Source organism: Rutilus rutilus (genome assembly GCF_951802725.1).
Source record: "Rutilus rutilus genome assembly, chromosome: 6".
Lineage (NCBI taxonomy): Eukaryota > Metazoa > Chordata > Actinopteri > Cypriniformes > Leuciscidae > Rutilus > Rutilus rutilus.
Window position 1 is genome coordinate 45,094,286 of NC_140214.1, and position 27,088 is coordinate 45,121,373.

Genomic DNA, 27,088 nt, shown 5'->3' on the forward strand with positions numbered 1-27,088 from the left:
TATTTAAACAGAGCAGTGTAATTCGTTTATGTTAGGTTGACTATTTTTATTATTATATTGTATTAGGGCTATAATGAACAGGCTGCGATGTCAAGATTGCAATTCTGGAATGTGTGTGTGTGTGTGTGTGTGACGCGGTTGCAGTTGAACAGTGGACACAAAAACATAATAAAATGTTTTAGTTAATTCCTACATCCATAGGAATACATTGAAAATGCTCGCTCTACTCCGCACCATTATCAATGTCTGTGCGGACGTCTGTATTTTACTAGTATATAGTATACTATAGTTAGCGATTTAAAAGCCCTCAGCGGTGTCACAAGTCGATTAACCGGTGGGAAAATTTTATCACAGTCACATCCCTAATATATTTATATATAAATACAATAGGCCTACCTGAAAGAGAATTTTACTTGCTCGACCAGAGTATAGCCTGATTAGAACGTCAATAACAAAAAAAAACTTGGGAGTCACTAAAACGAGAGATTATTCTAATTTCATTACATTCATTTTAAGTTGCAATCAGCAGTTATAATGAATGTATTACTGATCAATGGTAACAAGGTTGCACTGCTGAGGCTCATGCTGCTTCTCCAGGAGAATTGTAAACAAATGATCGCAGCACACAAAAAAGCAACCCAGTTAACAACATACTGACTATAAAAATTACAAATATGGAGTTTTTATATATTTTATAACATATGATAGAGTTAAGCAACCTCACTTGACGAGTAGGCAACTATTTCCTGAATACAATCACGATTGAAACATTAATTAAGTTACAATTAAGTCACTTACATTTTAGATGCAATATTGACTGTTTTTGTTCTGTTTCAGCAGCAAAAATAGTTAAACAAAGATCACAGCAGAACCATCGCGCCTCTAACAGCAACTTGTTTTCTCATTACTGAATGATTCAGCATTTTGAAACGAATCGGTTGACTCAAAGATTCAATGGTCAATCCATAAACATCTGTCTCAATCATGAATGACTCAGTCATTGGAACGAATCGTTTGAATGAATAAATCAATGACTCGCTCATTAAGATGGTCGCCTGGCGACACCTAATGGCGGTTTAGTGTTATGTTTAAAAGTATAATTTTTTCCAACGTGCACCATTATCAATGTCTGTGCGGACGTCCGTTTTTTACTTTCACTTTTATATTAGCGATTTAAAAGCACCCGCTCGTGTCACACGTCGATTAACCGATGGGAAAATATCCTCACAGTCATATACCTAATACATTTATATTTAAATACAATAGGCCTACCTAGTAAAACGTTTTATATACTATTTTGATATCCTTTTGGACACAAGAGGGCAGTATAGCCCTATGTTTGCTTTTTTGTTGAACCAAATAGCACTAAATAGCCTGTTTTTAACTTTTTCATACTTCTTGAATTGCAAAAACAGAATAAAATAGGTTTAGTTCTAATATTTGTATAATTTTATATAAAAATAAATGGTATAATTACATTTTTAGAAGTTATGAGATGTTTCCTGCTTCCTTTTTGACATTAATTTAATCCCTCGCCATAGCAAAACCGTTTGAGATATTCAATATCCGTTTACAATTTAGCATCATTAATATATTTTTATCATGTTGAAAAAGTTTGGTGGGAATAAAATAAACCTTTTAGGAGGAGTAACTAAAAACTCAGAGGCTGATTTAACAAAAAAATCCATATTCAGACCAAAATATCTGACTTCCTGTTGGTTGCAGCTAATGCCTGTAAATTAGAAAGTTGTCCGGCTCGATGAGCACAATATACGTACTGATTTTTGTAATTGTGGGTAAAACTAACCCCCCCACTTTTGTCAAAAACATTTTGAAAGTGACACACTTCCTGCTGCCAGTTGGTGGCGCTATAACTTTGACTCACAATAGTCACATCCATCTGATCAGCCTCTTACCACGAACACACTGCTTAAGTTTCATCAAGATCAGTTAATGTGTGCAGAAGTTATACCACTTTGTGTGTCCCATTAATCGCCATAAATTCGTTTCCTCGTCACGGCCAAACCGTTCGAGATATCAAAAATCTGTTCGCAAGAATTCATCCTCAATGTCTTGACTTCATTCACACCGAGTTTGGTGGCGATCGGATGAATTCCCTAGGAGGAGTATTTCACATTCCATTGTATGCGTTTTCCAAACAACGTATAATAACCGACTTTCTTTTGGGCTTTTGTAAAACTTAGAGCACGAAAGTTGTTCGGCCCGATGAGATCTATATGTGTACTGAGTTTCATATTATTACATGCAAGCGTGTTTGATTTATGGACCAAGTTTTCGGACCCCATTCCAGGGGGCGCTGTCGAGCCCCCCTGCCACGCCCGGGTACCAGCTTCAGCCCAGATCTGATGGCCGCAGGTTCTGAAGTGTGTGCAAAATTTCCCCCAAAAAAAAGTGGCCCCAAAAGTGGCAAAAAGGCAAGAAAAAATAAATAAATAAATAAATAAAATAAAAATAAAAATCCTTACGAAAACAATAGGGCCTTCGCCCTTTCAGGGCTTGGGCCCTAATAATAATAAAATAATAATAATTGTGGAATATTTTGAGTGTATCATAAAATCAGAATAAGGTAAGACAAGTAATATTTTCTGTCTTATATATATATATTGTAGCAACAATGACATCTGCTTTTCGCATTAAGTGGATCGTGTGATGGTAAAACACATCGTCTTTGTCCTTGCTGGTTAATAATTGCCCCACGAGGACCAATTTACCAGCACCCATGTGACTCGTATCCCTTTACAACCTCATGACACACACACACACACACACACAAACACCCTTTTGTGTATAACTGAGAATAAGAGAAATATCTTTTATTTTATTTCCCAATGTATGTACATTCTTATATGCATGTGTGATTAGTGTTACCTTATAATAGAGGTTTGGTTTTCTAAATGTGTAGTCTTGAATTCTAAGTGTTTATCGAAAGGATGTTTCTCCCAATTTAGGGTCTCAAATAGAATCATGGTTTCGTAACCCTACTCCAGACCATAAAACTTTACGACCCAGGAAAAGGCAAACATTCCAAGCGAATCACATCCCAAACGCACCACACACACACAGATTTTTCATTGACTTTCCCACATAAGACATTACCAAAATGTTGATATATTTCTGAGGTGCCTTTTGTTATGACCATGTCATATTGGGGTGTCTATGATTTTGTCATGTGGTAATCACAACTTTAAATGTGTGTAATTCTGCATATCTCCTGTAACGTTGCATTTCTACAACCTTCATGTGATGCGTTTGATATCTCTGAAATTCTCTCAATCTAACAGAGTCGAATTCCAATAGCAGAATGCAGTAATATATATTGTTTACACACTTCATATTTCTGGAACCGAAAGGTTTAAGTCAATCGACACTGTAACCCGAGCCAGGAGACTGTTTCAGACAAACAAAGGGATCTTCCCGCTAGGAAAAATCTCGACATCTGATTCGTCTTCCACGAAGAAGGGGACGGTACCTGGGACACTGATAAAAGTCCAAACCTTCAGTTTCCTCTCTCTCTTCTCTCTTCGATCGCTCTCCTCTCTTCGATCGCTCTGACCTCCACGCGCAGCTCTCCTCCTCCCAGAGGAACCAGCGGGACAGGCCATGCTTTGGCCTCGGGGACGCATGCCCTCGCATCATGTAGAAGCTGCCGGTCTTTGCAACTAAGCTCATACGTGCCTTTCCCCTCCAAAGGGAAACGATCTGAACTTTCTCGGTAACGTTAAATTCAGTGAGCCTTTCAAGCTTCCCGCGACACCAGAAGACGCAACAGAAACAGGACACTGTCCGTGCTTCCTTCCTGTCTCAGCCTCACCCGAACAGAGAACAGACTTGCAAGTATCTTTTGATCTCTAACAGCTGATTCCTGGTGTCTAGCTCGTAGGTCCGTGAATTAAGTTACCGTCTATCTCTTATCTCTTTATTTCGTTCTTGCTTTCTTTCTTTCGTTTCATTTTATTCTGATCACATATTTTCTTGTTTGTTTAAATGTTTGTTTGTTTTATTGTTTGCATTTTACGTACGTTTATATTTGTAGCTTATAATCTCTAGCGTGTGCCATTTTATTAATAAACCCATTTATACTTTTAACTGTCTCTGTGTTTGAAAACCCACTTTTTATAAAGTCAATGAAACAAAAGATCTATAAAGCTACAGGCTCTATATTAGGCTATCAGACTACCTTGAGTAGTTTTAATTTATAAACCCCAAAAGGCTTTATCTTCGTGGCCAGAAGATAAACTTTCTTGGAGTTTTGTAAACAGGAATACTTCTTCTTAACGGTGATAGTCTTACATTTATTCGCTGGACGAATAACGGATGACGAGACCAGTTACAGAACAAGGCATTTCTTATAATTGATAAAGTAAATGCATATGCGATTTATGAATTATGACCATCAGTTATGATTATTAATATTTCTAAAATTCCCTATATCCTTGAGCTAATTCGCATTAACCCAGAGGCATTTATATATATATAAATATAGCTGCGAGCAGCGATTACGGGCCCAAGCCGGTGGCACCGCAACCCTGGCGGTGCCGCTTCTGATTTTATTCTGATTTTATCCCCCCCCCCCCCCCAATCCTTTATGAATTACTTTCTTCTGCTGAACAGAATTGAAGATATTTTAAAGAATGTCAGTAACCAGACAGTTTCTGGTCTCATTGACTTACATAGTAGGAAAAAAATATACTATGGAAGTCAATGAGACCAGAAACTGTCTGGTTACTGATATTCTTCTAAATATCTTCCTTTCTGTTCAGCAGAAGAAAGAAATTTATAAAGGATTGAAACAACATGAGGGTGAGTATATGATGACATAATTTTCATTTTAAAGTGGAGTATCCCTTTAAAAATTTGCCAACTGCATATAAGTGAATCAGATGTTGGTCATCAAAACATGAAATCTGTATGAAACACATAGAATTTATACACATTTTGTGTCATTTGTTTATGACTTTAATTTGACTAGCATATGATTCAATATAAGAACTTTAAATGATTTATATATGAGTTTTATATGAGTTTTATATATTTCTACTAATACCATACACATTTGCATACTTTTGTCATGTAAAACTCATACAAGTCTTTTAACATTATTCAAATATAATGCAAAAATCCCCTACAAGTTGTATGTGTGCTATTTAGTATGAAATGGGCCATAATCGGTCTGATTTTGTATAGGACATGTATTGGCATTATATGAAACACAGAAGGTAATTCTGGCCGATTTAAGTAAAGGAAGATATATGGTTGCTGTATCTGATCCATGCAGGTTTTTTTCATATGGGTACATACGCTGTGACATGATGCACATAGAGATTAGTTCATTTTTTAGAACCGTGTGTGCGCGCGTGCAATACAGCTTAGAAATGATATTAAATTATTTATTTATTTTATAGTTTTCTGTGATGGTCGTGTTTAGGTGTACATGATCGAATATGCAGTTACGGTACAAAAATCATTATGGCTATGGAAAGCCCCCAGTGCGCTCAGGAATACAGAGGTTGTGAGGGCCCCTCTGAGTCAGTGACTGACAGACGGAGCTGGAGAGAGAGAGAGAGAGAGAGAACCACTCTGTGGTTTTATATTATATTTTTTTTATATACTTTTAAAAACAACATAATGTTTTTCAACCTCAGTTAAATTAGCACGATAAGTATTTTATATATTTTAATTTATGTACTTATAAAGAACATAATTTTTTATGTAAGATGATTTTTATTCTTTTGTTTATCTAAAACTGAAAGAATTGGTTTCAGTAGATTTTAGTAAGATATTTTTTATAACCATTTCATTTATACACTTTTAAAAAGAACAGAATGTTTTTTCAACTTTAGTTAAATTAGCACGATAATTATTTTATATATTTTAATTTATACACTTTTAAAAAGAACAGAATGTTTTATGTAAGATGATTTTTTATTCTTTTGTTTATCTAAAACTGAAAGAATTGGTTTCAGTAGATTTTAGTAAGATGTTATTGTATATTATATTATTTGTGTGAAATATACATCATTTTTATAAAATCTCTTTTTCTCACTTTCACAGTGCATGATGTGGAGGGGGCGCCTGTGACACACACACACACACACACACACACACACACACACACACACACACATACATAGACGCCCGCTCCGCTAGCCCTGCTTTGACACACACTCACACACACACACACACACACACACACACACACACACACACAGACAGACACGCACTCCCAATGTTTTGAGACGGTGCTTTGAGAGACTTTTTTCTAAATCCATTTTATTTAAACTTTTTGTGTGAGGTTCTAGTAAGATCTTTATTTTATAATCAATTATATTCTTTTAAAAGAACTGAATGGTTTTTCAACATTTGTGTGAGATAAACTTCCACAGTTTTTTCTTATCAGTTTCACATTACAGCCCAGATACGCTCAGGAATATGTAGGAGTATCCTGTGATACCAACTTCAAAACCCAAAACCTTCTGTCATACCATGACATATTATTATAACAACTTAAAAAAAAACTTTGTCATACCATGACATATTATAACAGCGTCTTCAAACGATCAAAACTTTCTGTCAATAACAAGGTTCAAAAGGCTTCAAAAACAAAACTTTCTGTCAAAAACTACATTATCAAGGGCTAGTCGGGTCAATAGGTCAAACTAACTGTCAAACCACATGATTGTCAAACCACATGGATAGCCGGGTCACAGGTTAACCCCTTTGATCCCCTTTGATCCCTTTGATCCTATGCCAAAAGGGGCGGGTCACCTGTCACCGGAAGGGGCGGGGCACCTGTCAATCAATCATTTTTTGACAGAGATACTATCTCTGCTTATTTGTCAGCAACAGTCTGCTGGATGAAGCTAAACATGTTAGTTGATCATCATAGATCTGAGTCATTTTCTCTTTCTGTCTTCAGTCTGAATAGATGCAGAATTACAGAGAAACAGAGTCTCATCCTGACTTCAGCTCTGAAATCAAACCCGTCACACCTGAGAGAGCTGAACCTGAGCGAGAATAAACTAGGAGACTCTGGAGTGAAGCACTTATGTGACATACTGAAGGATTCACACTGTAAACTGGAGAGATTGAGGTCAGTCACATTCACATACAAGAATCAAAATGCTTGAAATCACTTCAACAGTTTCAACTAAAACACTTTAACATTGTATTGGTGCAAACTTAGTATTTTGTGATCTGTTGAAATAAAGATGAAGATGTCTCTTCCTCTTTCTGTTTTATTTGCTTATGAAGAAGATGTGACTTTACAGAATAAAGATTTTTTTTTTCTTCTGTCTTATTTTCTTCTCTCTCTCTGCTAATGTAGTTTAAGCTCCTGTGATATGACAGATGAAGGTTGTTCTGATGTGACTTCAGCTCTGAAATCAAACCCGTCACACCTGAGAGAGCTGGACCTGAGCGAGAATAAACTAGGAGACTCTGGAGAAAAAAACCTCAGTGATCTACTGATGAACCCACAATTCAAGCTGGAGAAACTACAGTTAGTATCATTATACTGTACAGCAATTACAGTGTGACTGAAATTTATTTATTTGAAGACAGCAGGGCTTATGTTTCATTGTTTATAGCAGTGCACTTTCTGGGTTTTCCCTATTGCTCATTTTTATGTGTTTTTATCTAGTTAGTAATTGTTTAATTTCCAGCATTTGATACAATGTACTGATTGTGTACATGCAGAAATCTGCCTTTTCAACAGAGAATAAAGAAGAGAGATGTCAAATAAATACTTAAAATGAAAGAGAATAAACAGTGTCTTCCAGCACACAGAACTAGTGTGACTGGGTTTCAAAACAGACTAGTGGAAACTAAATGCTGCTGTAGCTCTTCAATAAGATGATCATCTAAAGCTGCGTTTCCACTGAAATTACCCAGAACAATCTGTCCCAGGATCTTTTTTTCCCCAGACCTGTTGCTGTCTGTGTTTCCATCGCAGTCTGAAGTACCGTGAAGATTAGGCAAATTAGTCCGGTGACGTAGGACTGTGTGTGACTTTCCAGTTCCCGCTGGATGTCGTCCTCCTCATAATAGCTTAATAAAGCCTGAACCTCATCGTCGGTCCATCTGTCGTATTTTTTAAACTGCATTGTTGATTCGAAAAGCAAACACCCCACACCATCACCCAGCAGCTCGACGGCACACGACAGGCCAGTGGAGCGGGAGGACCGCGGGGAAACACTCTCACTGTGAGCCTCAGGTCTCCTAGAGTGTTAACCATATTGGCCACACTGCTTTGTGCAGAGGCAGTGCTGGGTAACAGCAGAGAGACTCTAGCCTTCACGAGGAAGGACAGTCCAGACCGCAGGGTCAACATGGTCCTGTTCTCACAGTGAGGACATGAACCATCCACAAACACTATCTTAGCACACTCTTGGCCCAGACATGTGAGATCGTGGCCATCAGATGAGGACAGGGAACAACCACATCCAGAAACACACGGACGGAAAGGCATCTTTAAAAAGACGCTCAACATACATTTTTTGGGGGGGGGGAATCACTGCACTTTTCCATGCAATACGCCAGCAAAACACCACTGAATGTCAAGTCAAGTCACCTTTATTTATATAGCACTTTTTACAATACACGTATCAAAGCAGCTTCACAGTGATAACATGTAAATAATACAACAAAGTTTGTTTCTAGAAGAAAATTGCGCCATCATCCACCCTAAGTAAGGCAGATCAATAATATTGTTGAATATTAAATGTCCCCAACTAAGCAAGCCAAAAGCCAAGGCAACATGTGCCGAAGACCACCAGAAAGAGGGGTTTCCTTATTGTAGAGGCGACTGGAAGAGCGATCATTCAGATTTATATTGTTCAGGTTTAACTGATTAATCAGCTGAATGTTTTCATCTCTGTTCTAGACTCTCTAACTGCAGAGTGACAGAAGAAGGTTATAAAGCTCTGGCTTCAGCTCTGAGATCAAACCCTTCACACCTGATAGAGCTGGATCTCACAGGAAATGATCCTGGACAATCAGGAGTGAAGCAGCTCAATGATTTACTTCAGGATCCAGACTGTCAACTGAAGACACTGAGGTGAGACGGGATCAAATAATTAACTAAATTAGCTATATATGCAGGCTAAATATTCATAACTAATATATTATTTTAGTTATATAATAAGCTGGACATTTAGTTGAGAACTGAATTGCCTCTTCTGCAGGTTTGTGAGTCCTGCTGCAGAGGAGGCCTGTCAGTATGTGAATAGAGTTGTGGGTAAAAACCTGTTACTCCAGAGAGAGCTGAATCTGAGTAAACATGAACTAGGAGACACACGAGTGGATCAGATCGCTGCTCTACTGCAGGATAAACACTATCAACTCAACACACTGACGTGAGTATTGCTCATTTATTTATAATATTACTTTACTATTAGTTGTAATGTTAGCTGATGATAATATTTCCAGACAGACAGTTTGATCATGGGTCATGGGTCAACAAGGCCCGCCGGCCAAACACGGCCCGCCACGACTTTTAATCAGGCCCGCCAACAAATTCTGGTGATTAATTTAAAGTGGCCCGTCCGCTGTTAAAATATACGTCTGTGACAATTACAACCTGAAGACGCAGGTGGTGCTGTCGCGCTTCACTCAAGTCTCAAATTTTATCAGAGAATACGGCAATAAGTAAGGAATAATTGACGACGGGCCATTGAATTATTAGCTGATTAATGCTGCTATAGACAGAGAGAGAGAGAGAGAGAGATAAGTGTTCGATAAGTGACTGTTCGGTAAGTGTCTTCAACAGTGTTCGGCAGCAGCGGTTCTCCTATAGGGAGACTAAGTATATCCACTCCAGGATAAATGTCTTGTAGCTTTTAAGTTGTTAAATTATTTTACTGATAAAATCTTCAGAGCAGCGCTAACAACACTCTGCGAGTGTGTGTCCATATGTGTGCGTTTAGATGGGAGAGAGAGCATGTGCTGTCTATGCATAATAAAACGTAATTTTGTAGCAAAAACATTGAATGAAGAGTTTGGTTGCAAAACGCAGTAAATCCATTTTGATTACTTTGAGTAAAAAAATGTGTTTTCTTTACCAAGAAAGTGGCAAGATGAAAACCACTATTTTCTGTTTCAAATTTTCACATAGAATTATTAGGTTATAATAACATAAAAAATTTAAAATCCAGATTTTGACTTTCAAAGACTTATTATAAAAACTGATTATTTTTTCCCCCAAAATGCAATAAATCCATGACATTTTTTTTCCAAAATGCAATTAATCCATTGAATCAGGTCCGTGTGCTTTTGTGTCCATTCCTTTTTCCTTTTTTAACCAGTAGTCGAAAAACGAAAAATGAACGGTTGTTGTATTTTTAAAATCCAAAATTTAACACCAAAATTTGAATTTGAACTACACACCAAATGCTGAGCAAAAAAAATATTTTTTTTCAGATTTGTGTTTATGACTTTTTGCTCATTTATTAAACATTTAAAATATTCACAAATTAATATGGAAATGAGGTCGATTTGAATGTTTTTTTAAGGCCAAATTAGAACCCGGAAATGATATTTTTACCGCCGTACTGATGCTGAATGAGAAGAGCCATGTCTCTGGAACCATACAGAGAGGTGATTTATAGGTGCTTTATTGGCTAATGATAATAAATGTGTCTGAAAAAATAACGAGGCATTTAAATTTTTTATTAATGAACTAGTGTTTTCTCAATCAGTGTCGGCTGCAAACAACTCCATCTCCGCTGTAAAGCGGATGCGCCATTAGAGAGAAACGCACCTTTCATACAGATTACATAATCAGACGATATTTGCTTTCGATTCGAATTTGTTCATTTACAAGTGGACATTTCAAGCTTTATATAGGTAGGCTATATTTTGTTTCAGTTCATTTTTGAGACGCGCTCCAGTTCATGGAGATCATGAAAGAGTGCCTGATTGTTTTATTTTATTTTACAAAAGCACAACGCTTTCTTGTTATTGTGATTTTACACAAATAAACTATAATTGTTTTTAAATGTCGTTTTTTAGAAAATTCAAGAAATCATCAATAATTTTTTTTTAAGTTTAAACACAATGCAATGCATCCAGCACCTAGGTGGCCTGGTTGAAGGGGGCCACAGATCCGTGAGTACAGTTTACAAACCTGTGGGAACGGATTGTGAAAGCGTGGGCACGGTTTATGAATTTGTGGGTACAGATTGCAAAAACTGAAGGCACAGTTTACAAATCTGAGAGCGCGGATTAGGAACTTTTTGGATGGCGATCAGCTGTAAAATGGCTTGGTCCTGCTCAGTTTCCGTTGACTTAAAACAATTGAAAACAAGTTTTTCAAAAGATCCCCTGGGGTCAATGTGTCAGCGTGAAAGAAGTTTGATGCTGTCATGTGAGAACAAGCAACAGCCGGCATTTTTCCTCCTCCTGAGTGCCTCATCTTCTTAATCTCCTCACGTAAATGATTAGATTTCGATGGCTTACGTTTCTTCCCTACCACAGAAACCACCACAGGTTCATCAATGCCGTCAAATTTATAAAAAAAAATTGTCTGTTTGTTGATCAAAAAGTACAAAGTAGATACGGAAAACTAGGAAGCCACATGTTTTCAAAGCGCCGCCGTTACTGTTTGGTACTGTTACTGTAATGCGTGGAATGGTGTGCTGTGATTAGTTGAGCGCATTTATTGCATTCTGCAGAGAAAGGAGACTGGCGTTTGTCGCGGTTTGGAAAGAAAGGGAGAAAACGTGACATAATAACACGGCGGATATTGCATTTTACGTCAAATTAAAAAGTGACTTTTCAATACCAACCAGATACAAAATTGAATTTCACAGGTTCTCAGTTATTAAAAAAATGGCGTTTATCGCATTTTGGAACCAAACTCTTAATTGTCTTTTTTATCCTGTTTACTAGGCTAAATTGATTTGCTTGGTCACATATTGCTGTGAGTTTTGGTTATTTTGCTGTTGTTGGCTGTAAGGACCTTTGAAATAACTGGCCGGTGCGTTTCATTCAAAATGTGCACCAAAGAACGTTCCATTGAAAATGCGTACCAAAGAACGTTCATCAACCAATCATATTCAAGCATTCAAAAGCCTGTGGTATAACTGTAAACAACGTAGCCTGAATGCTATGTGACTTTAAACAAGCTAGCATAATGGCTAAAAAAGTAAAGAAAAGTGGACTGCGAATGGGCTATCGACAATTCCAAGCAAGATGGAAAACTGAATATTTATTCTGTGAATACAAAGAAATGCCAATGTGTCTCATATGTCAAGAGTCACTAGCAGTTCTCTTACGAGAGGTTCTCTCGTATTGCGTAAGCTAGCTTACGCTGCGGGAAAGTCTCCTTTCTCGAGATACTGAAGCCAAAAATTATCCTTAATTTTTGAAATCTTGTCAACGCAGTGCGGCAGCCTGCAGACCTAGGGCAGGCGAATCGCGTGCCCATTGGCTGCTCTGCGGCAACTGCAGCAGCCTATGGCTGAGCCTTGCGCGTGACGTCACGTCCAATGAGCGCGCTTGGCGCGCTTAATGCGTCACAGCCCGTCATTAGGGGTGTGGCTTAGCGTATATAAGCAAGGTACAGAGGCTGCTTCGCTGATTTCTGTCTCTTCAGCGAAGCTCTTCGCATCGCATCTCTGAGGAAGCACGCCGAGGATTTCAGCCTGAGGACGCCGGCCGCTTCGCCGCCTTCAGCCTTCAGCCTTCCCTGCCTGCTGCGCCATCCGGCATACATATCCTTTCTTGCTCTGTGTTGTGTGTTTTGTGTGTCCGCCGCGACACACTTGCATCTAAAAGAGCGCGAGGCGTTGTTGCAAATGCCTCGCTCATCCTGTGGCTCGTGCAGAGCCGCGCTCAGCGACGGAGACCGCCACGTGGTGTGCGCTCTCTGCCTGGGCTTCGACCACGCAGCCCGCGCTCTCTCCGAGGGCGGCTGCGAACAGTGTGAGGAATTACCGATGTCGACCCTACGGGCTCGACTCGCTAAATTCGAAGAACCTCCGCCTTCTCCGGCCACTTCTTCCGGGCCACGTAAAAAGAAACGTCGCTCTCAAAGGCCGCCGGAACCTCTCCCGCGAGCCTCGCTCTCTCCTTCCCCCCCACCCTTCACCGACGCGCAGCGGCCGGCCTCTGCCCGCACTGCCGTCGTTCTGGGGGATGATGCAGATGATGCCGCTGACAGCTGCTCTCTGCTCGCGTCTGACAGCGAGGAGTGGTCGGGCTCTCACCGCTCCGCCCCCTCGACTTTGGAGTCTGCCAGATCCCGCGCTAGTGTCGACGCAGAGCTTCTCCGCCTCCTCACTCAAGCGGTCGAGAGAATGGGACTGGATTGGTCCCCACCCAAGGAGCCGGCGCCCAATCGCCTTGACGGATGCTTTCTACCTAGCCGCCGCCCTGCGCCTGCCTCTAGGTCAGCACCCTTCCTGCCTGAGCTCCACGCTGAGCTCTCAAAATCCTGGAACGCGCCGTTCTCCGCCAGACTCCGCTCGCCAGTCTCCTCGGCTCTCTCCCAAGTGGACGGGGCCGCCGAGAACGGCTATAACGGTATCCCCGCCGTTGAGGAAGCTGTGGCAACGCACCTTTGCCCGCCGTCTGCTAGATGGCGCTCAAAGTCTGCCCTGCTGTCTAAAGCCTGCAGGACCACCTCAGCTCTCGCCGGCCGCGCTTTCGTCGCCTCCGGCCAGGCTGCTTCCGCCCTGCACTCAATGGCCATTCTTCAGATCCTTCAAGCCGAACTCCTCCGTGAACTGGACGAGAAGGGCTCGGATCAATCTGCCTTAACGGATCTGCGCAGCACTACGGATCTTGCGCTCCGCGCTACCAAGACCGCTGCACAAGCCATCGGCAGATCCATGGCCGCGCTCACCGTCATCGACAGACATCTATGGTTGATGCTCGCGGATATGAGTGAGTCAGAGCGCGCTGTATTTCTGAACGCACCACTCTCGCCCACCGGCCTCTTTGGCCCTGCGGTCAGCGGAATTGTGGATCATTTCTCTGAAGTACAGAAGGCGTCGCAGGCGATGAACCTCTTCCTGCCCCGCCGATCGAGCCCAGCCACAGGCCGCCCTCAAACTCAGCCTCCTGTGCGCAGCTCTAATCAGCGCTCTTCCCGGCCTCCCAGCGCTTCGCAGCGACGCCAGGGCAGTCGCCCTAGGTCGCGCTCGACCAGCCGTCACAGACCGCTGCCCCCCCGGGGCCCGCGGCCCAAGATCGCGTTGAAGCCCGAGCCCGCGAAGTCCTCCTAGCATCCGCAAGGAGGAAAAGATGGTTGAGTCCCGCTACGGCCGGACCGCCATCAAAACGCACAGCTCTGTCAGTCCCCTATGTTCAGGCTACTGCAGCAGCTCACACCACAGCCAACGAGCCAGTAACAGCACTCGCTCGCCTGCACACAAACGCCGTTTTCACGGCGACCCAGATAAATCTCAAAAAGAGTATAAGTGCTTTAAGTGTAGAAAATGTGCCCACACCCATGTGCTCACTGCTTCACACAAATACAATCCCTATGGTAACGCGCTCAGAGCGCTCTCTCATAAAGCGGCCACACACCGCTCGAGTACTAAATGTAGTAAATGTGCCCACACTTCCGTGCTCACACCTACTCGCTGCTCGCTCTGTCACTCAGTTACCTCAAGTTGCTACGGCTCAAGCCGCAGGGACATTAAGTGTAGAAAAAGTGCCCACTCCCGTGTGCTCACTGCCTCACACAGACAAGGTTCCCATGGCAACGCGTCCAGAGCGCTATCTCTTAAAGCGGAAACATTCCGCTCGAGCATTAAGTGTAGAAAATGTGCCCACAGCTTTGTGCTCACACCTGCCCACTACCCGCTCTGCCAGACAGGTTGCAAACCTCATAAAGCTCCCAAACACTGGCCGTGTCATAAGTGCAAATCCCGCGTCAGCTCACGAGCACGCGCACCCACTTTCAGACACCATAATCCCCACGCCGCTCTCGCGCCTGGGATATTTGACAGCAGTTCACGCTCCATCGTCCGAGATCGAGCTACTAAAATCTGCACAGTCGGCCAGCTCTGTTCTTCTGCCCTCGTTTCCGAGCATCGGCGGCGCGCGCGCCGCCCCATCCTCTCTGATACAGGTTCCCCATCCCGCGCAACGCGGCGATCTGAACCCAGAGACCATTCGACCCCTAGCCATGCATGCAAAAGCATGGGAGGCTATTCAGGGCGCGTCAGAATGGGTGCTCAACACCATAAGACACGGCTATTCGCTCCAATTTGCTCGTCGCCCTCCGCGCTTTCTAGCGCAGACGGAAACGAAAGTGAGTTTGGAAACAGCGCATCTGCTTCAAGCAGAAGTAGCGAAGCTGCTGCGAAAAGGGGCCATAGAACAGGTTCATCCTTCCTTGAGCGAGTCAGGCTTTTTTACAGCCGTTACTTCCTCGTTCCCAAGAAGGACGGAGCATTAAGACCTATTTTAGATCTGAGACATCTGAACAAGGCTCTCATGAGACGGCCGTTCAAGATGATTACAACCAGACAGATCCTTGCGCAGATCCGCCCAGGAGACTGGTTTATCTCTCTCGATCTGAAAGACGCGTATTTCCAGATCCAGATAACCCCCCATCACAGGCCATTCTTGAGATTCGCCTTCGACGGTCGAGCTTATCAATACACAGTCCTGCCGTTCGGCCTGTCTTTAGCACCCCGTACATTCACGAAATGCATGGACACGGCTCTCGCTCCCCTGAGGAGTCAGGGAATGCGAATTCTGAACTATCTGGACGACTGGCTCGTTATAGCGCAGTCAGAGACAGAACTTGTGTCTCACAGAACAGCGCTTCTCAGCCATCTGGAAAGCCTGGGTCTAGCGGTCAATTGGACCAAGAGCTCGCTCTCGCCCCGTCAGTCAATTTCCTTTCTCGGAATAGAACTGGACTCGGTGGCGATGACAGCCAGATTGTCGGAGCAGCGCGTGCGCCGCATCCAGCGCCTCGCTGCATCTTTCAAAGAAGGCAATCGGGTTCCCCTGAAAGCATTTCAGCGCATCCTGGGGCATATGGCCTCAGCTGCAGCAGTGCTTCAGCTGGGTTTACTGCGCATGCGCCTGCTTCAACGCTGGCTGAGAGCGCACGTATCCCATCGAGCCTGGGCGACCGGCGGCTCGCTAATCAGAGTGACTCAGGTCTGTGTCTCAGCCCTGCAGCCCTGGCTAGCAGCCGAATGGTATCACACTGGAGTGACTATGGGAGTGATTTCACACCGGAAAGTTGTCTCAACAGACGCGTCCAACCTAGGTTGGGGAGCGCTCTTCGAAGGCAGACCGGTCTATGGCCGCTGGTCAGACCAGGAGAATCTCCTACACATAAACTGTCTAGAGATGCTCGTGGTCGAGAAAGCGCTCATGCACTTCCTCCCATTCCTCCATGGTCACCATGTTCTAGTCCGCACGGACAACACATCAGTAGTGGCCTATGTGAACCACCAGGGCGGTGTCAGATCAAAGAAGCTCTGCGCCCTGACGGAACGCCTCCTCGTATGGGCTCAGCACTCTCTGCGCTCTCTGAGAGCATCGCATGTGCCTGGCCATCTGAACGAGGGCCCCGACAGACTGTCCAGGGACAACGTTCCCCCTGGGGAGTGGTCTCTACACCCCCAAACAGTCCAGTCGCTGTGGCGCCGCTTTGGCAGAGCGAAAGTCGACCTCTTTGCGTCAAAAGTCAACGCACACTGCCCAGTATTCTTTTCAAAGAGCGAGGACGCGCTGGCCCAGACATGGCCCAGCGGCCCGCTATATGCTTTTCCCCCGGTCTCTCTGCTGCCTCAGGTCATCGAGAGAGTCAGGAAAGCGCGCCACACAGTGCTCCTCATAGCCCCGTTCTGGGAGAACCAAGCTTGGTTCCCGGAACTCATACAATTGGCAGACTCAGCCCCTTGGCCGATTCCGGTGCGGAGAGACCTTCTCTCTCAAGCCCGCGGCTCGATTTGGCATCCCCACCCAGAGCGCTGGTCTCTGCATGCGTGGAGCCTCAACAATTACATGCTGATCTACCAGAAGGGGTGATGAACACGATCATACAATCTAGAGCCCCCTCCACGAGGCGGCTCTACACGTCCAAATGGTCGGTGTTTAACAAATGGTGCACTGCCAGAGGGCTCGATCCACAGACATGTGGGGTTTCGCAAGTATTGTGCTTCCTTCAAGAGCTACTGGACGCGGGCAGGTCCCCCTCCACGCTCAAAGTCTATGTTGCGGCCATTTCAGCGCTCTCTATCTCAGAGCCGGGCCGCGCATTAGGAAGGAACGAGTTCGTCATCCGCTTCCTTAGAGGAGCGAGAAGGATGAACCCCCCGCGACCCCCTTCGGTTCCTATGTGGGATCTTTCACTGGTCTTCGATGCACTGAAAGCACATCCCTTTGAACCCTTAGAAACTGTGGATATGAAATACCTCACGCTCAAAACCGTTTTTCTGATAGCACTGTCTTCAGTAAAACGTGTGGGAGACCTTCACGCGTTATCCACTAACGCTGCGTGCCTCGAGTTCGGACCCAATGACTCCAAAGTTATTCTCAGACCGAGGCATGGGTACGTCCCCAAAATTTTGGGCACTCCCTTCAGAGCGCAGGTCATTTCCCTTTCAGCCCTGCCGAATGCTGGCTGCGAGACAGATAGTAATCTCCTCTGCCCAGTTAGGGCGCCGAGAAGCTATATTTCGCGCTCCGCCGCCTTCAGGCGTTCAGAGCAGCTCTTTGTTTCGTTTGGTGGGCGCACCAAGGGTCTCGCCGCCTCGAAACACACCCTATCCAGATGGATAGTTGACGCTATCGCAGCTGCTTACGCATCTAAAAACCTGCAGTGCCCTTTGGGCATTCGAGCGCACTCCACCAGAGGCATGGCCTCATCGTGGGCGTGGTCCAGCGGGATTCCCATTCATGACATTTGTGCAGCGGCAGGCTGGGCCTCCCCCTCCACATTTGTTAGGTTTTACAACCTGGAAGTTCCCGCCTTGCAGGCCAAAGTGTTATCAGTCTAAGTCTCGCGTAAGCCAGCCCACTGTCTGTGCGCGGGCTATGTTGTTGATTTAGCTCTACTGGTTGAGCTGCACTATGTGGGAAGTGTCAGTTGGACCGGCTGTGCCGCTCCCTGCCCCATAATATGTGCTTGTGTACTGTGGTATCTTGGCCGCCCAGCTCCGCTTCGCGTTCCCTGGGCTCTCCATGGGATTCATTCAGGATGCTGGGCGCGCGCACGGCGTTGACAAGGGTGTTCCCGCAGCGTAAGCTAGCTTACGCAATACGAGAGAACCTCTCGTAAGAGAACGTACTCGGTTACTAACGTAACCTCTGTTCTCTCTAGAGAGGGAACGAGTATTGCGTAACCCGCCGTGCTCTCGCCACGAGCTCATTCGCTTCATGCGACAGAAACCAGCGAAGCAGCCTCTGTACCTTGCTTATATACGCTAAGCCACACCCCTAATGACGGGCTGTGACGCATTAAGCGCGCCAAGCGCGCTCATTGGACGTGACGTCACGCGCAAGGCTCAGCCATAGGCTGCTGCAGTTGCCGCAGAGCAGCCAATGGGCACGTGATTCGCCTGCCCTAGGTCTGCAGGCTGCCGCACTGCGTTGACAAGATTTAAAAAATTAAGGATAATTTTTGGCTTTAGTATCTCGAGAAAGGAGACTTTCCCGCAGCGTAAGCTAGCTTACGCAATACTCGTTCCCTCTCTAGAGAGAACAGAGGTTACGTTAGTAACCAAGTACGTTTTCAAAGAATGTAATCTAAGAAGGCATTTTGAAACTAAATTAATGTGTTTTTTTTTTTATTGTTTTTTATAGAGTTACTAATACACTTATATTTCAATTGATGGAAAATCCTCTAAATTTATGTCTGGCCCCTGATTTTATTCACAACCCTCAGCATGGCCCTTACTGAGTTTGAATTTGACACCCCTACTGTAGAGGCAGAACAATGTTTTTTTTTTCTGACATCAGGATCAGAACTGTTCATAAATGCTTTCAATTTAAGCTTTGTATTTCACAAATATCTAATTGTGGTGCAGCATATACTGTAAGTTGTAAAAATTTAAATAAGTGCATTTTAAAAGTCTGTGAAAAGTATCTGCTTGTAATAAGATCCACTGAAGGTAAGTTGACTGAACGCTAGTGATGGGCGCTTTCGAAACACACTTCATGAAGCTATGAAACCTTTACAAATCTTTTGTTTTGAATCAGTGGTTCGGAGTGTGTATCAAACTGCCAAAGTCACGTGATTTCAGTAAACGAGGCTTCGTTACGTCATAACTGTTTCGAAAAGTTTGGAAATGTCAATGGTTCCCCACTGGGGGGCGATGATCTCTGTGAATCCATTAATCATGCAGATTCACTGAGATTGAACAAGTGTTTGTGGGTTTTACCTGATCGCTGATCAGTTTTATACATTTGTAGACGTTTTAATTAGACATTAGTATAATTAAAAGGAGTAATAGTAGTTAATAGTCTCTTATTGGCCTGTTTACCTGAGCCATCCATAAAATACACTGACACTGCCTCACGGTGCAGCACTAAAGCAGATGAACTGCCTTTTACAAAACTTGTTTGATTGTCTTCTGCTTAAGGAAATACTTTTATTCCTTAATCTGATCATGTTAGTTTATACAATTATTCTTTGTTCATGTTAGTTTATACAATTATTCTTTGTTCATGTTAGTTCACAGAGGATTTACTAATGTTAACAGAAAACTATTGTATTTAAAAATATATTAGTAAATGTTTAAACTTGAGGTTATTAAATGCTGTATAGTATTGTCCATCATTGGTTCATGTTAACTAATGTAGCTAATGTTAAAACAAGCAACAGTTAGTCCAAAATGCCGCCGCTAGAGTTCTTACTAGATCAAGAAAATATGATCATATAACACCGATTTTATCATCACTGCATTGGTTACCTATAAAGTTCCGTATTAATTACAAGGTATTGCTACTGACTTATAAAGCCCTAAACGGCTTAGCTCCAGTCTATTTAACTGATCTTCTATCGCCCTATAATCCATCGCGCTCTTTAAGATCACTAAATTCAAGGCTTTTGGTCATACCTAGGATATCCAGAACCACCAAAGGAGGGAGAGCATTTTCACATTTAGCCCCAAAACTCTGGAATAGTCTTCCTGATACTGTTCGTTGCTCAGACTCGCTCTCCCAGTTTAAAACTAAATTAATTAACGCATCTCTTCAGCCAGGCATTCATATAATATTTTTAATCTTACAGTTCAAACTACAATCCGGCCTCTAGTTCATAAATGCCAGAGGAGAACTGGCCCCCGACTGAGCCTGGGTTCTCCCAAGGTTTTTTTTTTTTTCTCCATTGGGTCACCTGATGGAGTTTTAGGACACCATTAGGTCACTTGATGGAGTTTTTCGGTTCCTTGCCACTGTTGCCTTTGGCTTATTCAGTTGGGGATATTTTGGGGAAATTTAATTTGATTTTATCAATCAATAAATTCCACTAGAAACAAACCTTGTTGTATTATTTTAATTTAATACTGTGAAGCTGCTTTGATACAATCTGTATTGTGAAGAGCGCTATACAAATATACTTGACTTGACTTAATGTTAACAAATGAAACCTTACTGTAAAGTTTTAGCAAGTAGACAATGTGTCTGAAAACAACCGACATAAACACATTTGACCCAGTGAGCAAACCAACGGAAACACTGACATGAAAGAACCTTAAAGATTAAAAGAAATTAATGTATATACTAACATAATAGATCAACGCTTTCAACCTTTTTCTTGTTACAATGTTTGTAGTATATTTGAATGAACAATGTGTAGTCTTTCTCCAGGTTACCTTTACCTTGATATGTTTATTTGTCAGCAAAAGTCTGCTGGATGAAGCTAAACACGTTAGTTGATCATCATAGATCTGAGTAATTTTCTCTTTCTGTCTTCAGTCTGAATAGATGCAGTATTACAGAGAAACAGAGTCTCATCCTGACTTCAGCTCTGAAATCAAACCCGTCACACCTGAGAGAGCTGGACCTGAGCGGGAATAAACTAGCAAACTCAGGAGTGAAGCACTTATGTGACGTACTGAAGGATTCACACTGTAAACTGGAGAGATTGAGGTCAGTCACATTCACATACAAGAATCAAAATGCTTAAAATCACTTCAACAGTTTGAACTAAAACACTTTAACATTGTATTTGTGCAAACTTAGTATTTTGTGATCTGGTGAAATAAAGATGATGATCTCTCTTCCTCTATCTGTTTTATTTGCTTATGAAGATGATGTGACTTTACAGAATAAAGAGTTTTCTTTTCTTCTGTCTTATTTTCTTCTCTCTCTCTGCTAATGTAGTTTAAGCTCCTGTGATTTAACAGATGAAGGTTGTTCTGATGTGACTTTTGGATTGGTTGTTTTTCCCCCAGACCTGTTGCTGTCTGTGTTTCCATCGCAGTCTAAAGTACCATGAAGATTAGGCAAATTAGTCCAGTGACGTAGGACTGTGTGTGACTTTCCAGTTCCCGCTGGATTTCGTCCTCCTCATATAAGCTTAATAAAGCCTGAACCTCATCGTCGGTCCATCTGTCGTATTTTTTAAGCTCCATTGTTGATTCGAAAAGCAAACACCCCGCACCATCACCCGGCAGCTCGACGACACACGACAGGCCAGTAGAGCGGGAGGACCGCGGGGAAACACTCCCACTGTGAGCCTCATGTCTCCTTCAGTGTTAACCATATTGGCGGCTCTGCTTTGTGCAGAGGCAGTGCTGGGTAACAGCAGAGAGACTCTAGCCTTCACGAGGAAGGACAGTCACGACCGCAGGGTCAACATGGTCCTGTTCTCACAGTGAGGACATGAACCATCCACAAACACTATCTCAGCACACCCAGACATGTGAGATCGTGGCCATCAGATGAGGACAGGGAACAACCGCATCCAGAAACACACGGACAGAAAAACATCTTTAAAAAGACGCTCAACATCAGTTTTGCTCTTTTAGGGAAACTGCTCTTTATGCTGAAGCGCCCGGGGGGGATCGCTGCACTTATCCATGCAATACGCCAGCGAAACACCACTGAATGTGCCGTAGACCACCAGAAAGAGGGGCTTTCTTATTGTAGAGGCGACTGGAAGAGCGATCATTCAGATTTATATTGTTCTGGTTTAACTGATTAATCAGCTGAATGTTTTCCTCTCTGTTCTAGACTCTCTAACTGCAGTGTGACAGAAGAAGGTTATAAAGCTCTGGCTTCAGCTCTGAGATCAAACCCTTCACACCTGATAGAGCTGGATCTCACAGGAAATGATCCTGGACAATCAGGAGTGAAGCAGCTCAATGATTTACTACAGGATCCAGACTGTCAACTGAAGACACTGAGGTGAGACAGGATCAAATAATTAACTAAATTAGCTACATGCAGGCTAAATATTCATAACTAATATATTATTTTAGCTTTTCAAAAAGCTGGACAATGTGTTGCATTAAAATGATCAAGATCAGATCAGATGCTGCAGGTTTTGTCATGATGATGATGATAATCGTCAACAGTTTAGTTGTGATACGAGCTACAGGTCAAATAGACATTATGGGCCAGTATATGTCCTGCTATTCAGGAGTATACCTTGATAATTAACAATAATAGTTTTCCATCAAGTCCAGATTCACTGCATCTCTCTACAGCAGGTCTATGAGTCTCCAGATGTTCACAAACATGCAGTTTCACAAGCCAGTTTTCTCTGTGCTGACGTTTCTCACTCCTCCTGCTTAAAAGCCAGAAAGATCTTAATTTCACACTCTGTATTCACACTGAAGATCATGATCTAGTGATCTTTTGCCCTTCTGCTCTGTGAGACGTTTCTGTTCTTATGAGTTTGCTTTTCGACTGAGTGTCGCTCTAGTTTCTTTTAAATATATATTTATTTGTGTATTTAAATGTTTAAAGAAAAATTGTACATCTAAATAACTAACTTAAGCTTGTCTTTTAAACAATACGTTTTTTTATTGTATCAATAATTTTTTTTAATGCAACAGACATTTAGCTGAGAACTGAATTGCCTCTTCTGCAGGTTTGTGAGTCCTGCTGCAGAGGAAGCCTTTCAGTATGTGAATAGAGTTGTGGGTATAAACCCGTTACTCCAGAGAGAGCTGAATCTGAGTGAACATGAACTCGGAGACACACGAGTGAATCAGATCGCTGCTCTACTGCAGGATAAACACTGTCAACTCAACACACTGACGTGAGTATTGCTCATTTATTTATAATATTACTTTTAAGCCGTTTTTCACTCAGCATCACACAGAGTACACAATTTAAAGTAATAAAATTAAACAGCCAATTAAAAACACACAATTAAAGAGTGATATGAAGCTTTAAATATTTGATTGAGACAGACAGTTTGATCATGGGTCAATAATTATTTCAGTTACTGTAGAAGCAGAACAATGTTTTTTTCTGACATCAGGATCAGAACTGTTCATAACTGCTTTCAATTTAATCTTTGTATTTCACAAATATCTAATTTTGGTGCAAGATATACTGTAACTTGTAAAAATTTAAATAAGTGCATTTTAAAAATCTGTGATCAGTATCTGCCTGTAATAAGATCCACTGAAGGTAAGCTGACTGAACGCTAGTGATGGGCGCTTTCGAAACACGCTTCATGAAGCTATGAAACCTTTACAAATCTTTTGTTTCAAATCAGTGGTTCGGAGTGTGTATCAAACTACCAAAGTCACGTGATTTCAGTAAAGAGGCTTCGTTACGTCATAACTGTTTCGAAACGTTTGGAAATGTCAATGGTTCACCACTGGGGGGACGATGATCTCTGTGAACTCATGAATCATGCAGATTCACTGAGATTGAACAAGTGTTTGTGGGTTTTACCTGATCTCTGAATAGTTTTATACATTTGTAGACGTTTTAATTAGACATTAGTATAATTAAAAGGAATAATAGTAGTTAATAGTCTCTTATTGGCCTATTTAGCTGAGCCATCCATAAAACACACTGACACTGCCTCACAGTGCAGCACTAAAGCAGATGAACTACCTTTTACAAAACTTGTTTGATTGTCTTCTGCTTAAGGAAATACTTTTATTCCTTAATCTGATCATGTTAGTTTATACAATTATTCTTTGTTCATGTTAGTTCACAGGGGATTTGCTAATGTTAACAGAAAACTTTTGTATTTAAAAATGTATTAGTAAATGTTTAAACTTGAGGTTATTAAATGCTGTATAGTATTGTCCATCACTGGTTCATGTTAACTAATGTAGTTAATGTTAACAAATGAAACCTTACTGTAAAGTTTTAGCAAGTAGACAATGTGTCTGAAAACAACCATCATAAACACATTTGACCCAGTGAGCAAACCAAGGGTAACACTGACATTAAAGAACCTTAAAGATTATATGAAATGAATATGTATACTAACATAATAAATCAACCTTTCTTCATGTTACCTTTACCTTGATATGCCTGTTTATTTGTCAGCAAAAGTCTGTTGGATGAAGCTAAACACGTTAGTTGATCATCATAGATCTGGGTCATTTTCTCTTCCTGTCTTCAGTCTAAATAGATGCAATATTACAGAGAAACAGAGTCTCATCCTGACTTCAGCTCTGAGATCAAACCCATCACACCTGAGAGAGCTGAACCTGAGCGGGAATAAACTAGGAAACACAGCAGTGAAGCACTTATGTGCCGTACTGAAGGATTCACACTGTAAACTGGAGAGATTGAGGTCAGTCACATTCACATACAACAATCAAAATGCTTAAAATCACTTCAACAGTTTAAACTAAAACACTTTAACATTGTATTTGCTTATGAAGATGATGTGACTTTACAGAATAAAGAGTTTTCTTTTCTTCTGTCTTATTTTCTTCTCTCTGCTAATGTAGTTTAAGATGCTGTGATATGACAGATGAAGGTTGTTCTGATGTGACTTCAGCTCTGAAATCAAACCCGTCACACCTGAGAGAGCTGGACCTGAGCAGGAATAAACTAGGAGACTCTGGAGTGAAAAACCTCAGTGATCTACTGATGAACCCACAATTCAAGCTGGAGAAACTACAGTTAGTATAATTATACTGTACAGCAATTACAGTGTGACTGAAGTTTATTTATTTGAAGACAGCAGGGCTTATGTTTCATTGTTTATAGCAGTGCACTTTCTGAGTTTTCCCTATTGCTCATTTATACAGTATGTGTTTTTTATATAGTTAGTAATTGTTTAATTTCCAGCATTTGATACAATGTACCAATTGTGTACATGCAGAAATTAGCCTTTTCAACAGAGAATAAAGAAGAGAAATGTCATATAAATAGTTAAAAATCAAAGAGAAGAAACAGTGTCTTCCAGCACACAGAACTAGTGTGACTGGGTTTCAAAACAGACTATTGGAAACTAAATGCTGCTGTAGCTCTTCAATAAGATGATCATCTAAAGCTGCGTTTCCACTGAAATTACCCAGAACAATCTGTCCCAGGATCTTTTTTGCCCCAGACCTGTTGCTGTCTGTGTTTCCATCGCAGTCTAAAGTACCATGAAGATTAGGTAAATTAGTCCGGTGACGTAGGACTGTGTGTGACTTTCCAGTTCCCGCTGGATTTCGTCCTCCTCATATAAGCTTAATAAAGCCTGAACCTCATCATCTGTCCATCGGCCGTATTTTTTAAACTCCATTGTTGAGTCAAATAGCAAACACCCCTCACCATCACCCGGCAGCTCGACGGCACGCAGCAGGCCAGTGGAGCGGGAGGACCGCGGGGAAACACTCCCACTGTGAGCCTCAGGTCTCTTACAGTGTTAACCATATTGGTGGCTCTGCTTTTGAATCACTGCACTTATCCATGCAACACACCAGTGAAACACCATTGAATGTCAAGTCAAGTCACCTTTATTTATATAGCACTTTTTACAATACACATTGTATCAAAGCAACTTCTCAGTGATAACATGTAAATAATACAACAAAGTTTGTTTCTAGAAGAAAATTGTGCCATCATCCGCCCTAAGTAAGGCAGATTGTTACGAGCCCATCAAATAAATTAAAATGGAACATCATAACATATAAAGACCACAGAGATTCAGTGACGGTGCATAAATTATTTATTTATAAAGTGTTTTAAATGATCAATAATTTGTCATAAGCAGAGCATGGTGGTAAAAGAAAGTAACAAAACAAACAAAAAGAAAACCCTGCGCACACATAAACCGGAGAAATAACACTTGCCTACCTCCCGTTCGAAAACAAAAGACAACATTCTCCCTGAGTCTTCCGGGTCCTCTGACTGCTACCCTAACTAATCCTAAACTAAATAACATGTGAAAACCCATCACCAATTACCACCAGCTCTAAATAAAGTTATAAACTGAATCTAACAGACGTGCATTCCCCTCCGGGAACGTGCTTATGAAACACGATCATGAAGTCGACACGAGAAACTCCATAAAGAGACATAACGGGCCGATCACACGAGACACCTCGGAGCACGCTCCGTCTGCGGTGAGAGTGAGAGAGAGCGGATGTCAAACAAGGCGTCTTTAAAGCAGTTGCCCCCACCCACAATCAGCAGTCGGCGGGACGTCACGTGGCCTATAAAGGAAACAGAAACACAACCGCACAAAGGAGCACAAACACTGTTCCCATTAGGCTTGACAACGTAAAACAGATCAATAATATTTTTGAATATTAAATGTCCCCAACTAAGCAAGCCAAAAGCCAAGGCAACATGTGCCATAGACCACCAGAAAGAGCGGTTTCCTTATTGTAGAGGCGACTGGAAGAGCGATCATTCAGATTTATATTGTTCAGGTTTAACTGATTAATCAGCTGAATGTTTTCCTCTCTGTTCTAGACTCTCTAACTGCAGCGTGACAGAAGAAGGTTATAAAGCTCTGGCTTCAGCTCTGAGATCAAACCCTTCACATCTGATAGAGCTGGATCTCACAGGAAATGATCCTGGACAATCAGGAGTGAAGCAGCTCAATGATTTACTAAAGGATCCAGACTCTCAACTGAAGACTCTGAGGTGAGACGGGATCAAATAATTAACTAAATTAGCTATATATGCAGGCTAAATATTCATAACTAATATATTATTTTAGTTATAC

At 42.1% G+C, this 27,088-nt stretch overlaps 2 protein-coding genes across 2 annotated transcripts in view; both read left to right on the forward strand.

Annotated features, from left to right (window-relative positions):
- Positions 1 to 27,088, forward strand: part of LOC311292518 (uncharacterized protein) — a 1,083,963-nt gene that overhangs the window by 433,174 nt on the left and 623,701 nt on the right. The window lies entirely within an intron of this gene.
- Positions 1 to 27,088, forward strand: part of LOC311292540 (ribonuclease inhibitor-like) — a 148,027-nt gene that overhangs the window by 96,184 nt on the left and 24,755 nt on the right. The window contains exons 3-9 of the mRNA XM_084412260.1: positions 6,938 to 7,111; positions 7,346 to 7,519; positions 22,174 to 22,347; positions 23,036 to 23,206; positions 24,539 to 24,712; positions 24,873 to 25,046; positions 26,833 to 27,006. Of these exons, the coding sequence (XP_084268386.1) occupies positions 7,362 to 7,519; positions 22,174 to 22,347; positions 23,036 to 23,206; positions 24,539 to 24,712; positions 24,873 to 25,046; positions 26,833 to 27,006 (1,025 nt within the window). The 5' untranslated portion in view covers positions 6,938 to 7,111; positions 7,346 to 7,361. The remainder of the gene's footprint in view (positions 1 to 6,937; positions 7,112 to 7,345; positions 7,520 to 22,173; positions 22,348 to 23,035; positions 23,207 to 24,538; positions 24,713 to 24,872; positions 25,047 to 26,832; positions 27,007 to 27,088) is intronic.